The following is a 16422-nucleotide window of genomic DNA, read 5'->3' on the forward strand; positions in this document are numbered from 1 at the left end:
TGGGTATAAATTAATCTGAGGTATATTATTAGAAATGAATGCACATAATAAATCTTTATATTCATAAGATTCACTAAGCAAGTGGAAAGTAGAATTCCAACGAGTTGGAACATCTCTTGGAAATCTTTTTGGCTTTTTGTCATTTTCTCTACAAAATCTACCCCATTCTTTTATTTTTTGGGGATGTTTCCATAAAAATTGAATTGCCGTTTTTTTTTGTTCAAGAAAAATATCAAGAGTTTTCAAATTATCTTGTACACATAAATTTAAAACATGACAAGCACATCTAACATGAAAAAATTTTCCGCCAAAAGCGGGTTTACAAATATTTTCTAAATTGGCAATTGAAGCGGTATTTGCCGCGACATTATCAAAACCAATTGAAAAACTTTTGTTAAGCAAATAATATTCTTCTAAAATTTGTCTAATTATTCTATAAATATTATTTGCCGTATGCTTACCATCGAAAACTCTAAATGCAATAACTCTTTTTTGAATACTCCAATCGTCATCTATCCAATGACATGTTATGCCCATGTAAGAATGAATTTGCCAATGATCACTCCAAATATCACTACCTCTATGCACGCATCCATTAAATTGCATAAAAAAGTTTTGTAAATCTTTTTTTCCATTTTTGTAAAGATCTTTAATTACTCGTTTAAGTGAATTTCTAGGAACACATTTTGCTTGTGGAGCACATGCTTTTTGTACAAATTGATTAAAATCAAATCTTTCTGCAAAATTAAATGATAAATGCTCAACGGAAACAAATTTACCTAATTCTTCCTTATAAATTTTTTCATTAAAACGAAATAAAGGGGAAGTGTTAGGATTGACGTACCCGGAAATTTGTTGTTGCCTGATATCAATTCCCGCTTGGGTTGGATGTTTGCTCCTAAGATGTCGTTTGAATGTTCCATATCCTTGTCCACCTGTATATTTATATATTTTCCCACAATGTTTACAAATTATATCATACCTTTTTTGATCAATATCAAACATTTCCATTTTCGTGAAGTGATCCCAAATGTCAGATGTAAGTTCCCGCTCCGCCTCTTTTGTTGTAGATATTTCGGCAGGAGGGTGAAGGCTTTTTTGCGTCGGGACGCGCTCCACATCGGGAAAAATGTTGATTTCATCATCTTGAAAATCTGCATAATCACGAAGATCAAAAGAATGATGGGATTCCGTCATGATATTCTTACCTTTGCAGTTGGCACTCGACTTCCACTTGTCATTTTTCGAGTGGATTGAGAGAATTGAGCGGATTGATTGGGAGAATTAAGAGAGAATTGCGCGGATTGAGAAAATTAAGAGAATTTAAGAGAATTTGAGATAATTTAGAGTATTGAGAAAATTTGAGAGAAGAGAATTTGAGAGAATTTGAGAGAATTGAGAGTATTGAGAGAATTTGAGAGAATTTATAAGAAAAAAATGAGAAGAAAATTTAGGATAAAAAAAAGCTAATTGCAACGGTTATCTTTTTATTTTTATTTTTTCCCGTTGCCTGGGCAGCCTGAAGGCTGCCCTGGCAACGGGCCGCAGCAGGGCCTGCAGACATGCAGGCCCTGCTGCAGGTTTTTTTTTTTAATTTATTTATTTAAAATTTTTAAATTTTTTTTTGGAACCGGCAGTTCCGGGCCGGTTCCGAACCGCGAGCCCGTCAACGGGCCGGGCCCTGGTTTGACCGGGCCGAAACCGGCCCTTGGCCATGACTATAGTAGCATGTAAGATATGAACTTGAGACCTCTTGCTCTGATGATCATGTATAGAAGAGAGATAAAAAAAAAAAGAAGAGGAACACTCAATGGTTAATATGGTTCGGACGACCAAGAGTATCATCCCTTGGAAGCACATCCACGGTGATAAATCTCTAATTCATCTTTTTTTTATTTTGGGAGAATTCATTATATTGTATTAGAAAGCAATACAATAAGTTATAGTTATTGATTTGGTAACTAGAACTATCGCACAACCTAACCGGATATCCTACTATATAGGGATTATGACGATCTAACATCTTATCATTCCAACACACTTCCTCTTTCTTGTGCCCGGGAAGATCGGCCTTGAACACGTGGGCTTATGAGGTTCCCCTCCAGTCAATCCCGGCGTTGACGAAAGTGGGATTCTCCCAGGAAGTTTGAGGGAAATTAGAGGTGGAAAAGGAAGAGGAAGGGAAAGGGAAGTCCTTGAAGGGGTCCCAAAGGTCGAGGGAGAAGGGATCGAAGGCGTCACTGCGTCGGCCACCAAACCAGCTTGGAACGAGCGACATCGTCTCTGAATAAACCGGTCGATTGAAGCTTGATTTTGGAGGACTTGAACGAAAGTTTTCTGCTCGGGTTTGGAGTTCCTTGGTTATTTGCTTTCTTTCCGGATCCTTGTCCAAAGGAGAGGGAAGTGGTGGGCATTTATTGGGAGAAGAGGAGGTCTTCTCGTACGTTTATGGTATTTCTGGCTGGTTATGGGCTTCTAGCTCTTTCTCGAGGTTGGGCTTTGCTCACGGAGTCGTCGGCCCGAGGAATTCAATTGTGTTCTCTTCTACCACGGCATCCTGTTTCAATATGAATATGATAATCGAAAATAATTGATTTAGTTGAGCGACATCTCCTCGACGACATAAATGTTACGCATAATTTTCTCCAATTTCGATGCTCCGCTAAGTCATACCCTACAAACACATTGTTGGCCTGTTTTTCTGACCATTGAAGTTTGAAAGAGCTATTCCTCTGATGACAAAAGTGAAAAGGCGTGGAGGATATAAATCTCGATTTTCGTTGTTCACGAGTGTGGCCCACCAATCCTAAAATTCCATATTAGGTTTGCCCGGATTGCTTGCCCTAAGTCAAAAAAATCGATTCAACCTATGTTTGTCACCATATTTTGTGCACTACTTTCATCGTGCTATTTATGTGAGCACAATGCATGCAAGACGTCACATCCTGTGGGCCCACATGAGGAGAATTTTCATCGTATATCATGCAGCAATTGTGCCTTCAACCAGAAAATGGAGAAATTGGTAGAGAAAATTTAGAAATCCCTAAAATTCTAAATGAATTGAACAAGATCAGTTTATTTTAAACATGTGACCTTCCCATGCTAGTGTTAAAGAGTAGGTTGAGTAACTATATAGTTTTACCATTTCTTAAAAAACTAAAAAGACGCATGTGATGACATGGCTAACATGACACCTGAGTTAGTTTTTCGCCCATTTTGATAGAAAGTCGGTCGGCTAGAGCAGATTTAGATAAATTTATAAAGTTGAGAGGGACAAAGCAAAAGAACCCAGCCCCCTACAATGAAGGTTGCACAGTAATCTAAACAAGAATAATCGTCAAGACTATGCAGCCAAAGTAAAGCTCATATAATCTGTCTATTTTCGCCTGGTATATGGCCCAAAAACTGAAAGCATGGCCGCTAGATCTCAGCAATATATTCACTACAGTAGAGATAACATCTTGAAAGCAATCTGAGATGAGAGAAGGTCATCTGAGATGGTTTGGTAATGTCAAATAAGGGCCTTTCGGACGCCCCAATAACGCGATGTGAATGAAGAATGGACATATTGGTTAAAAGGGGTAGGCGTCCTCATAAAGAATAATCATAAATATTTACTTTAGTCCCAAATCTGTCCTCACTAGCCCTTCATTCAAAAATTACCATTAGTCGTCCCTAATTTTCATATCCTAGAACGGTTTCATTTTGGAGATAATTTTCAATGTCACCTTACCGACATGGATTTGTTATCAACGTAGAAATACCACGTTAAGTTGGGATTGAACTAAAGGGTAGATTATCTAACCAAAAAAAAAAGAACTAAGGGGTAGATTTAAGAATAGATTGAAAGTTGGTGATTTTTTTTAGACAACAAAATTCGGGGCCAATTTTGGACTTGACCTAAAGTTTGGAACTTTTTTTAGACAAAAAATAGTTCAGGCCAAGTTTTGGAATGGACCTTAAGTTTGAGATTTTTTCTGAAACAAAACAAAGTTTGGGATAGAATTGGGAGCGGGTCTAATGTTGGTGGTTTTTTAGAGAATTAGGCCCAAAAAATTAAGCAAAGTGACCTATTAAAATTCATATGGCCGACCCCACTTGGTGGAGTAAGGCTCAGTTGTTTTTGTTTTTGTTTTTGTTTTTGTTTTTGTTTTTGCTGTTGTTGTTGTAGAGATACGAATACTCTTTCTTAAGCCGATCATGAGAAACCGCTCGTGTCCACTTTACAGAAAGAAGAAGCAGTAGCACAAATATTGGTCTTTGTGAAGCTTTTCCTCGAGGGAAAGGATTTTGAGTGCATATTTCTATCTCTCAGGCCTTTAGATGCTAGTCCCCTTAGAATTTTCTACTTACAAAAGACGGGTACTTTTTTATATCGCAAAAAAGAACATGAGAAACCTCCAGATCAGTTCGACTTTCACAGCAACTGGATTAAATTTCTTCGATACACTTGATTTGTCTCAAGAAATAGTTGGGTGTCTGAAATGATGCAGACTTTGAAGCTCTTGTGCTTCTGGGTGCTGCTTTCTCTAGCTGTCTTGGAATTAGACAAGCTCTATCAGCTTAAGTAAGGTTGTGAGTGTCGGCTACAATACATTAGTGTATGCGATTCTGCTCCGAGACGACGGTTCTGTGAGGTCAATATGGTGATTTTTTAAAGAAGGTTACCAGCACTCTCATGTTGAAACCAAGTTCTGATCACTTCATTTCACATAGTAACGTGCTTTTCTGGTGATTTCAGTAGCATTGGACTTCAATGCCATCAAATATGAGGGTCGGCTCAGCAGCAAAATAATTTTAAATCTGCAAAGATATAAGACCCAGTTTTGGGATGGAATCAAATTAACCTTTAGTCCTGCGTGAAGGAAGCTAGCCGCCAGAGAAGAGGAATATTCTTTGTTGGCTCTAACATGTGTTTAAACCAAAAAATAATGAACTCTTTATAATCGACAAATGGTGAAATTTGATTGGTCGTTCAAAAGTTTGGTAAAGCAGAACACTCAAAGTCAAGTAAGTCAACGACTTTGCAGGCAGGTACCATGACTTATCAACCAAGCCCGCGGTCACCAAATATCGTGAAATTTTGCTAGGTGTTGGACACGAGAAAGGAAAATGCGTTAAGAAGGGATATCGAATGGAGGCACCGGTGCGAAGTGACAGTCGAGCATCTCAGTGGCCTTGGAAGTTGGAAGCAGTAATTTCTTATGGATGATGTCTATTCGCATGAAAATAGCGCACCAAGAATCTTGGAGAAAATGCAATTGCAATTGTGCTTAGAGTAGTAACCACTTGTCATGGTTGTAGTTAGTGGGCTATAAATACCCATAGTGAAATGTGTAAAAGGGATATTTATACCTCTCATACAAATTCCCAAATGTTTTACAATTGTCTGTCTTTTCATCTTTTACACTCATTTACCATTTCCAATACTTTTACTTTCAGAGTTTACATTTTCATATTAATATCAAGTGATTTCCTGTCCAAGATCAACACAGAACCCATCCCGTAAAAAATCAAAATTGATCTTTTTGGTGAAAGATTTTTACTTTCTGGGTGAGAAACCCTTTTGAGTGAAACAACATAAGATTTAGCAAAGCCAGACATGAAAGGAAACAAAATTTCAGGTATCCTCGTGTAGTTTTGTTTCCTTCACATGTCTCACGCTTTCCTTTCGTCACTTCGCCCTTCGATGATGAAATCGATTTGCTTGCCCCTTTTTATGTTACTGTCCAGGAAAGAAAGACAAATTAACTAGAGAAGTTCCCTTTGTTTTTCTTAACATTCGCAGTTGACTCAGTACTGAATATAACACCTTTCATCTGCTAAATTCATCCAGGACCAAGGCCCTGGTTGTAGTCAGACAAGAGAAATGGAGGAACAAGGGCAGAGACGCAATCGTGGATCGGTGCAAGTCCCATGTCCCTTTCAAGGACGCGGTCCTGATACTCAATTTAGGGTCTATCCTGTTGGGGTGTGATTCATACTTCTTAGCGACAAGACATAAATAGGGTATTTTATATTTGGAATTTGTGATTTTATTAGTAGTTTGGGTTTGGAGCCATGAATAGCTACTGAATGTATATAATATATATTCTCTTTCTCTTATAATTAAGGATGTAATAGAAAGGTGCAAAGTGCTAATTATAATGGAATCCTCAACTGGACGTAGCCCTAGTTTAATGGTGAACCGAGATAAAACCTTACGTCTCAAATTCTTTCTCGCTTTTACTCTCTATTTTCTTTATGATTGTTTGGAGAATCCTAGCACGTCCTGCATTCCAAGGGCTTCTCCATTGTAATAGATCACACTCAATTTGATCACCTCGATCCATCCGGTTTCCCCGATTTTACTTTCCTGTTTATTCCCTACTGCTTTCCGAAGGATGTACCCTCCTCCAGGAATCCCATAGCTCTTGTAGCGAACCTCAAGACCAATTGTGAAGGACCTCTCCGCCAAGTATTGCCAGATATGATTCAAAAAAGGAGGGGCCGAGAATAAATTCTTGTGTGGTTTATGATACATTGATGTACATTGCAGAAGCTGCAGCTCATCAAACTTCTTAGCATTGCTTTACGCACTAATAGTATCGGCACTCTGCTGGTTTTCTCTGAATACCTTCAGCTCCATGGCATCCATCAAGCTCTCAACCGTGCTTGCATATGGGACTGTTACCATTTCTTCAGCTTCCTCTTCAGTCTTGGGACACTAGAGCGCTAATAACTTGGAACTTGTGGACATAGGGTCTTCATGAGTTCACAATCAGCTATGTTGAAATTTTTCAACACACTTTCAACATATTCCTTCTGACTTAGCCACAACTTTTCATTCTCACTCTCCCCTTTTATTTGCATGCCCAAGATGAAGATTGTTGGGCCTATATATTTATCTCAAACTGTTTTTCCAACAATACTTTCATAGTAATGATCATTCTCAAATTGTTCCCTACTAGTAGCTTATCATCAACATATAAGGTTAAAATAACAAAATCATCGCAACCTCTTCACATGGACACAATGACCAGCATCACAACTAACAAAGCCAGGCTTCAAGACATACGAGTCAAATTTATGGGAACCCTATCTTTGGAGATTGCTTTAGGCCATACAAAGACTTGTTCAGTTTGCAAACAAGATCTTCTTTTCCTTAGACCACAAACCCTTTTGGTTGCTTCATATAAATATCATCCTCCAAGTCACCATGGAAAAATGTTGTCTTCACATATAAAAGTTGTCTAGTATTCAGGGGGCCAACTTGCCTTCCTGTTGCTAGGGAATATGAACCACACCCTAACAACATTTTGATCAATCTCGAATGCAAATATCAATAGAACCCGTTTACTTGACACGAGGTTAAGCGTGCTAATGTCACGCTTACATAGGTTTGTGTCATAAAAGAAACAACTCATTTGTACATGAAAGCTAAATGTATCATATCTGAATTGATTCTTTCTATGACATGCTTAAACAAGTTTGATGACACAGGTGACAAGTTAGTTGGATGGACACAATACACTCTTGGATATATTTAGACACATGTGAATACACTTATACGTGTCTAAACATATTTGACGAGTTTGTTCTAAACATACCTTTTTTTTTGTCGAATAATAGTCCATGCCTTAAACGTATCAAATGTGTCATGCGATATAATAAGCGTGTTATGCTTAGATTTGAAAATTATGACATAATAAATAACTGTGTCATGTTTATTTAACGTGTTTATAGATGAAAAGAGAAGTGAATTCGATCCATTCGAATCAGATGCACTGGTTGGAAAGAAAAATCGAAAAGAATGTTTATATATGATAAGCCAACTCATTGCTATCGTCGCATAAAAGAATATTATCTGTTCTGTTCTATTCTTCAATGCCAGAAGACCAAATCTTTGCACTTTCTGCACGACGCAAACTTTATTCCGTGTGGTGCTTTAGTAGCAAACACTCTGTGCTGCTAGAACGATCTCAACAACTCGACTAGCTCACTCAGATAATTGCAAGAAGATCCACCATCACCCATACTAACATCAAACTTGTGCTTCAAGTCCAAGACCCTCTGCCTCATCTCTTCGCCTTCCTTTTCCTTCATCAATGTTCTAATAGCCCTTTCTACTGTCCCTCTCTCTATCTCACCTTCCAGTTCTAATCCAACCCTCCATTCGTGAGTCAAGTACCTCGCATTCACCGTTTGGTCGCCAAAACACGGTTGACATATCATCGGAACGCCTTCACATATGCTCTCCAAGGTGGAGTTCCATCCACAGTGACTCCAAAACCCTCCCACCGCCTCATGAGCCAGTACTTTCTTCTGAGGTGCCCATTTCACAATGCATGCCCTGTCCTTAACACATTCTCTGAATTTTTCATCCATCGCCTCGATCCATTCCGCACCCGGACTTGAGCCAGGCCTAATAACCCACAAGAAAGGCTCATTGCTATTTGCCAGACCCCAAGCCATTTCAGACAATTGGTCTTGGTTCATATGTGCTATGCTTCCCAAACTCACATAAATAACTGAATTATGAGTTTGCTTGTCAAGCCATGGAATGCAACCAGTATCCTCTTGCAGTAAGCTAACAGCTGAGGTATGAGCGAATTTGTGTAGAGGGCCTATTGGAAAAATCGGAACATGGTACTGGTGGTGGAGCTGGGCCAGAGGTGACTCTTCCAGGCAGTGAATCGTGTTGAATATAATGCCAGAAAATGATCTGATATTAAGCGTCAAGGCTAACCCCTGCAAGAAAGAGTCCAAACTTCCGAGAGTGCAGAGTGGTAGGTCTTTGAACCTGAGAGGCTGATGCAGGGGCACCGGAACCTGCAGCATGGTATCTAATAATAGAACACAAGTCAGTTGTTAGTTAGCACATCCACAAGTGATCTAGCACCCATCGGCTTTATATACTTAGCAGTATGGCTCTCAGGATTAAATCTGGCTTGGGTGTCAAACTTGGATGATGACACAGAAATAAGTCTTGAATAAAGTATAGGTTATAAGAGAATCGTTGGATCATAAAACTACAGGGTCATGCTGAAGATCAAACAGGACAGAATTTACAACTACAACCGTTTTTCGTCAATACATCCATCTTCACAACAAAATAAATTAAGAGCAAGATTTCCCCACGGCCATGATATCAATTAGGAAGGAGATTACCGTAACTCAATAAAAGAAAACGAGCATGTACCTGGGACAGGGATGTGTCCTTGTGCCTTTAACTGGAGAAGAATCGGGCGAACTGCGATATAAGCAGCACTGCTTGTGTATAAAGCAATGCTAGGAATCTTCAAATCGTGGGCGACAGCTCCAGAGAAGTACACGAGTGGATCATAGATGATGCAGCAGATCTTGTCACCCAGCTCCATGTGGTTTGTACCCCGAGTTAGGAATTCCCTAAAGCTGGATTCACAGTTGTCGTTAAGCCTCAGCACAACGTCTCCCAGATCAGGGTTTCGAACCTCTTGTTCGGATATGCCATCCGGGATGCATAGGAAGGTAAAATCAGGGTGAGCAGAGAAATCTGGACAATTGAACTGTGTGTGAGCAATTGTAATGGAGAAATCCTTGGACTTGAGGACGGTCGCCAGCTGAAGCATGGGAGTGAGGTGGCCCTGGAACGGTCCTGGGACCAGAACTAATCTCTTGGGATTTCGTCCTTGATTTTCCATCTTCTCTTTCTTTTTCCAATCGAAGATATTCAATAATACGAAGTTATGCTCTTAAAAACAGGGGCTTCCGCTGATCCAGGCCGGTTTTACTCTCTTTGAAGATTTACACAGAATGGATGTCATGGAACGGAGAATATAAAGACCAGAACACACCAAGCGTTCAAGCTAGAAATAATTGGACTTTTTTAAAGATGCATGGTCATTTTAGACACGGCATCTAACGATACATTTGAAAAAACACTTGCTCTCTTTCGCTCTCTGGCTTCTGCTTCCTGACAGCTATTCTGGTTGACATTTTCTCGACTTGAATAATTTATTTTAATGAGCAATAACAGCGACCATCAAGTCAACCCTCTTCTCTGGCTTGTGCTCATGAACAAGTTTATAATACACTACACGAGCTGCTGGCTAGAAAAAAATTCCAAATAATTCTTGAAGCCTGAAGCCAAATGAAAGACAAGCGAACAAGATCAAAGAGTCGAGCAAAGATCCACTCGGGCGATCAAACGAACCAGATAAAGCAAGATGGAAGTTCAGTTTTTTTACATAAAGCTATTGCTAGCTTAGACTCCATCATTATCTGTGTCTCAGAGACAGCTGCCCACATTTTGCACGACTGTCGAAACACAAAAGAGAGACGAAACACAGACGCTGCGCTGCACACACGAAGCCACGATTTCACATTCGCTATAATATTTGACTAAGTCAAGGGCGGGGCCTAACAAAAAAAAAGAGAAAAGAATGTTGAAAAGTCAAAGAAGAGAAAATGTCGACTTCGGTTCACTATAGAGGCCGAGAGACGCCCGCTCGAGAAAGAGGAAAGAAGAAGAAGAAAGAAAAGGAAAGATAGGAAAAGGAGAGAAAGAAGAGGGCTTTCGCGTGTACACGTCACGTCACATCACAAATGTCTTGTCAAGCCGATTCAACCACTTATCGTAAGGTCTAGTAAGTGCTCGTGCCCCTCATTCATCCAATCGGAGTATTTCTCGAAATTATGGCACAATTTCGAAATTTTGTGATATTCAAGCCGCGAAGTCCAATTTTTTTGAGTTTTTGCGCTGTGGGATTTGATGGAAATGGCGGATTATAGTGTTGCGGAGCCATGGGTTTGACAGGAGTTGATTTAGAGCAACGGTTTAATCAGAGCGAGAATTTTAAGGTTTCACGTACGAGCTTCGCATTGCGAATGGCTTGAATAATCATTTGGGGTGTACGATTTGTTGACGTGCATGAGTTGTTTTATTAGTGTTTAAGCATCATTTAGCCAATTCATAGTTGTTATAGTATTTTACTTGGTTTTGACGGTGATTCTCGTTTAATTATTAGAATTACGAGATCGTCGGCTCGTGTAGTTACGCATTGTTTGATTTTCGGGTATTCCCTGGTGAATGATGATATCTCTTCTTTGGTTTTGTAAAACACATGCCTTAAAGTAATATTGATTTGGTATAGATATATATATTGAACTTAAAAGAGAATTTTTGTTACGTAAAGCGAGATCAAGTATTCACTATCTTTTGGGCTACTTAAAAAAACGTATTATGAATGTGTCGTGACAATTTACGTATATGTATTACTTTGTGAACCTGGATTATGAAATGGTTTAGGAAATGTATTGTGATTTATGAAATAATGGGGGAAATGGTTTGAAAAATGGCGAATGAGCTGTGTTACAAAAAGATTATATTGAAACCATTTTGTGATATAGATTTTGAATTGGATTTCTAGTATTGAAGGATGATTATTTGATGTTCAATATGGCTGCGAACTTGGATAGAGGTTTCAGGATATGCATACCGATGTAGGATATCCTTCTTGACCAAGCCACCAGTTTTGTAGGTGGAGACCTTGCCAAGGGAAGAATCTTAATTGCCTTGGCACAAGGCACTGTGTTGTGATCATGGTTTGAGATTGAGCAATAGATTAGTCAATAAAATGAACCATTGACGTGTGTATTAATAGAGATTGATCGATGGATTTTACTATTAATGTTTGATTTGAAATGGTTTAAATGAGTATTTCTTATTTGTTTAAGCCTTATTGAAATGAAACAACTCATATTTGATTGATATATATATCAATCAAATATGAGTTGTATACATGCGTAGTGGTTGTTTTATGGTATTGCTATTGCTTTATGTATACATGCACAGTAGTTGCTTGATTTGCCTAGAAGATATGTAGTATTCACTGAGTTGTGGTTGCTCACCCCTCTCTTTCCCAATCTTTTCATGTCCCTCAATTAATAGCCATTAGAGCAAGGGCGAAAGCGAAATCAATGGGGACTTTTGGGAGTTGATTCTTTGGTTGATTTAAGGCTGCGTCCCTCGTGTGAAAGGACGGCCATGTCAATACCCTATCCTTATAGATTTCAATATGAATATCACCATCACAGGCTCAACCAGAGACCTCGATGGCCTTGACCTTAGGCTTCCTCTCCCCCCACCTTCAAGACAATGACGTGGATGACAGCCGCCCTACATAATACAACCGATGATGACGTGGAACTTTTTTGAATTTTAGATTACTTTTTTTTTTATTCTTTTCTTTTTTTTATTGGTAAGGCCAACAGAGGGTCGTCAGCCAACGGCCAAGGCCCGGCGACCCTCGTTGGCCACTAGGCGAGGGCCACGAAGCCCTCGCTAGCAGCTGTCAAGGGCTCACAGTCCTCGCTCACAACTAAGGGAGGGCCGCAACCCTCGTACGTGGTCAGCAAGGGCACGTGGCCCTCGCCGGCCAAGTGCAAGGGTCGCAGCCTCTGTCGACATTAACAATAAAAATAAAAATAACATAAAAGATAAAAAATTCGAAAAATTTTCACATTAGGGCCATTTTTGTCACTTAGGATGGCCGAAGTCCATATCATCAATTTCCGGTCAAAATTAGCCGAATGGACTATAATAGCTGGTCATATCAAAAGATTTATCACTAAATTGGCATAAGTACAATAAATTTAGGATTTTTTTGTTAATTTTCCCCGATATTTTGTACAGAAGTTACGAAAACACAGAAAAATTCCACGAAGTAAAATCGAGATGGGAAGACTCCGATTAACAACATTGGCTTGTCAAATCGGGAAAAACACCATTCAGTCCTCGTTTTCAAGCTGTTCTTTTCATAAGCTTAAGAAAAGAGGAGAGAATTTATGGTCCCTCGCGAGCACCATGCGCTCTCCATTTTTGACCGTTGAATTAAAGTGCAACAGAGAAAAGAGAGGTGCCAATTGACAAGAGATCAAGGTTGTTGGTATAGGATTTTCGTATACGCATTCCCCCTTTCGTCTGACTTCTGTTTTTGCTGGGCTGGAAGAACATTCATCGGACATAATAGTAGGGCATGGCGATCGATCTTGAATGAGGCTAAGCAGATATCAACACAGCTCGTTTACTGACACGTCATTGAGCGTGCTCCTGTTAAGCTTACACAGGTTTGTATTATAAAAGAAACAACTCATTTGCACATGAATGCTATCATATCTAGATTGATTCTTTCTATGAAATGTTTAGACAAGTTTGATGATACGGTTGACGGTTAGTCAAAACGACACAATACACTTTAGAATATTTACGCACACTTGAACACACTTTTACACGTCTTAACATATTTGGCAAGTTTATTATAAGCATGTCATATTTAGGTTTCAGAGTTGTGACATAATGAACAACCATGTCATGTTATACATAAACGGAGAAGTGAATTCGACCCATTCAGATCAGGTCCACTGGTCAGAGAGGAAAAAGAAGAGATTGCTTCAACTCAAACTTGCATGACAAGCCAACAAATTTCTGTCATTGCATCAAAGCATTATCTGTTCTGTTCTGTTCTGTGCTTCAATGCCAGAAGACCAAATCTTTGCACTTTCTGCACTACATCTTCATTCCGCGCGGTGCTTTAGTAGCAAACAACTCTGTGCTGCTAGAACGATCTCAACAACTCGACTAGCTCGCTCAGATAATGGCAAGAAGATCCACCATCACCTATACTAACATCGCACTTGTGCTTCAAATCCAAGACCCTCTGCCTCATCTCTTCACCTACCTTTTCCTTCATCAATATTCTAACAGCTCTTTCTACTGTCCCTCTCTCTATCTCACCCTCCAGTTCTAATCCTACCCTCCATTCATGAGTCAAGTACCTCGCACTCACCTTTTGGTCCCCAAAGCATGGTTGACATATCATAGGAACACCTTCGCATATACTCTCCAAGGTGGAGTTCCATCCACAGTGGCTCCAAAACCCTCCCACCGCGTCATGAGCCAGTACTTTCTTCTGAGGTGCCCATTTCACAATGCATCCCCTGTCCTTAACACATTCTTTGAATTCTTCATCCATTGACTCAATGCAGTCCGAACCTGGAATTGAGCCAGGCCTAATAACCCACAAGAAAGGCTCCTTGCTATTTGCCAAACCCCAAGCCATTTCAGACAATTGGTCTTGGCTCATATGTGCTATGCTTCCCAAACTCACATAAATGACTGAATTATGAGTTTGCTTGTCAAGCCATTGAATGCAACCAGTATCCTCTTGCAGTAGGCTAACAGCTGAGGTAGGAGCGAGTTTGTGTAGAGGGCCTATTGGAAAAATTGGAACTTGGTACTTTTGGTGGAGCTGCGCCAGAGGCGACTCTTCAAGGCAGTGAATCGTGTTGAATATAATGGCCGAAGACGATCTGATATTATGCATCAAGACTACCAACTCCAAGTAATAGTCCAAACTTCCAAAATTGGAGAGTGGCATGTCTTTGAACCTGAGAGGCTGATGCAGGGGCACCGGAACCTGCAACATGGAATCTAAAAGAACACAACACAAGGCAGTTGTTAGTTAGCACAGCGACAAGTGAGCTAGAACCCATCAGCTTATATACTAAGCGGTTTGACGACACTCGGAATAAAAATCTGGCTTGGGTGTCAAACTTGGATGATGACACAGAAACCAGTCTTGAATAAAGTATAGGCATAGAAGAGACTCGTCGGATCATGGCTACAGGGTCATGCTGAAGGTCACACATACAGATTTTGAAATTGCAATCAATTTTCGGCAATACATCCATCCTCACAAACAAAATGGATTTAGAGCAAGATTCGCTGCGACCATGATAATAATTAAGAAGAAAATAAGTGTAAATTAAATAAGAGAAAATGAGCACGTACCTGGGACAGGGATGTGTCCTTGTGCCTTTAATTGGAGAAGAATCGGGCGAACTATGGTAGCAGCAGCACTACTCGTGTATAAAGCAATACTAGGAATCTTCAAATCGCGGGCTACGGCTTCCGAGAAGTACAAGAGTGTATCGTAGATGATGCAGCAAATCTTGTCACCTGGCTCCATATGGTTTGTGCCCCGAGTTAGGCACTCCCTAAGGCTGGACTCACAGTTGACATTAAGCCTCAGCAAAACGGCTATCAGATCAGGGTTTCTAGCCTCTTCTTCAGACAAGCCATCAGGTATGCATAAGAAGGTGAAATCGGGGTGAGAAGAAGAATCTGGACTGTTGAACTGTGCGTGAGCAATTGTGATGGAGAAGCCCTTGGACTTGAGGATGGTCGCCAGCTGAAGCATGGGAGTGAGGTGGCCCTGGAATGGTGCTGGGACCAGGACCACTCTCTTGCGATTTCGCCCTTCACCTTCCATCTTCTCTATCTTTTTTTCGATGGAAGATATTCAGAAGTTATGCAAAGTTATGCTCTCAAACACACAGGATTTTGCTCATCCAGGCTGGTTTTACCCTCTTTGAAACTTCACACTGAAGAGAGATCATGGGACGGAGATGCAAAGAGAGCCGGCAATCAAGGACAAGTAAACAGGACACACTAGACGGTCAATTTGCGTAAGCTACGAGAAATTGCTCTTTTCAAACGTCTGTAGTCAAGTTTGACACGGCATTGAATATAAGTCAAGCCTAATCAATTAGTACCGATAGGCGGCATAAGAGAAGAAGCACTACGCCTAGAAATCAATAACAATTAAAATTACATAATTCATATCCCATTTAATCATTATTCACTCACTGATAAACTCGAAATATATCTTCGTTCAACAGAAAGAGAATGAAGATTCATTTGGTCTTGATCCTTGTAGAGCGAAAAAGGGAAATATATTACCCACAATGGAAGTAAAAATAAGCATGAAGCTTAATTAACTCACTCAAAAAACCTTTAAAGGATTACGTGGTACAATTAGATCAAATAAGCCCTTATAGTAACTTCAATGAGAAGAAAAAGAAAGCGGCCCAACCCCAGACATTCTAAAATCCTTTTTCAAACCTACCCCCAAAGGCAAAGGTCCTTCTCCTTTTGGGCCAGTTGTGGGCGAAGAGGGATTTGAACCCCCGACATCGTGGTTTGTAGCCACGTCCTCTAATCCTATGATTCTTGAATACCTACCGTGATAGAATATTCATGTGGTATTTTTTCAAATTTTGCACAGTTGATATAGAGTATTTCATTATACAATATGTATAAATATCATCATTTACGTCCAGAAAGTTGTATGCTTTGAAAGAAGCTTGTACAGTTTGGGAAGGGGTTTTGATTCATCAAAAAGAAAAATCTACTTCAATCGATATACCCTTAGGCACAACCATTTGGTTTTAATCCTACGACATAGAAGGAATGGATCACTATTTTGATCCACAAGAAGCTTAGGTAAGAGACAAGAATTTTTTTTATATGCTCGTTCCAACCTTCAATTCTTTTTTTCTAGGTTCATCGATATTGAATCAATTAAACGCACTTCTAACACTTGTTCCACTTTTGGAAGA

At 39.8% G+C, this 16422-nt stretch overlaps 2 protein-coding genes across 2 annotated transcripts; both read right to left on the reverse strand.

Annotated features, from left to right (window-relative positions):
- Window positions 1-7749: 7749 nt before the first annotated feature.
- Window positions 7750-9951, reverse strand: LOC115670545 (UDP-glucose iridoid glucosyltransferase-like). Its single transcript, XM_030591859.2, has 2 exons — window positions 9182-9951; window positions 7750-8825 (listed from the first exon to the last, which is right to left on the reverse strand). Exons 1-2 carry the CDS (start codon window positions 9660-9662, stop codon window positions 7951-7953), a joined length of 1356 nt encoding a protein of 451 aa, XP_030447719.1. The 5' UTR covers window positions 9663-9951; the 3' UTR covers window positions 7750-7950.
- A 3343-nt stretch (window positions 9952-13294) lies between these two features.
- LOC130134413 (UDP-glycosyltransferase 76E2-like) lies at window positions 13295-16417 on the reverse strand. The gene is made up of 2 exons (XM_030591858.2): window positions 14813-16417; window positions 13295-14452 (listed from the first exon to the last, which is right to left on the reverse strand). The coding sequence occupies exons 1-2, from the start codon at window positions 15291-15293 to the stop codon at window positions 13578-13580; spliced, it is 1356 nt and encodes a 451-aa protein (XP_030447718.1). The 5' UTR covers window positions 15294-16417; the 3' UTR covers window positions 13295-13577.
- Window positions 16418-16422: the final 5 nt, after the last annotated feature.

This window comes from Syzygium oleosum, unplaced genomic scaffold (assembly GCF_021117445.2).
Source record: "Syzygium oleosum isolate NSW1041296 unplaced genomic scaffold, Sole_v2.1 Sole_v2.19, whole genome shotgun sequence".
Lineage (NCBI taxonomy): Eukaryota > Viridiplantae > Streptophyta > Magnoliopsida > Myrtales > Myrtaceae > Syzygium > Syzygium oleosum.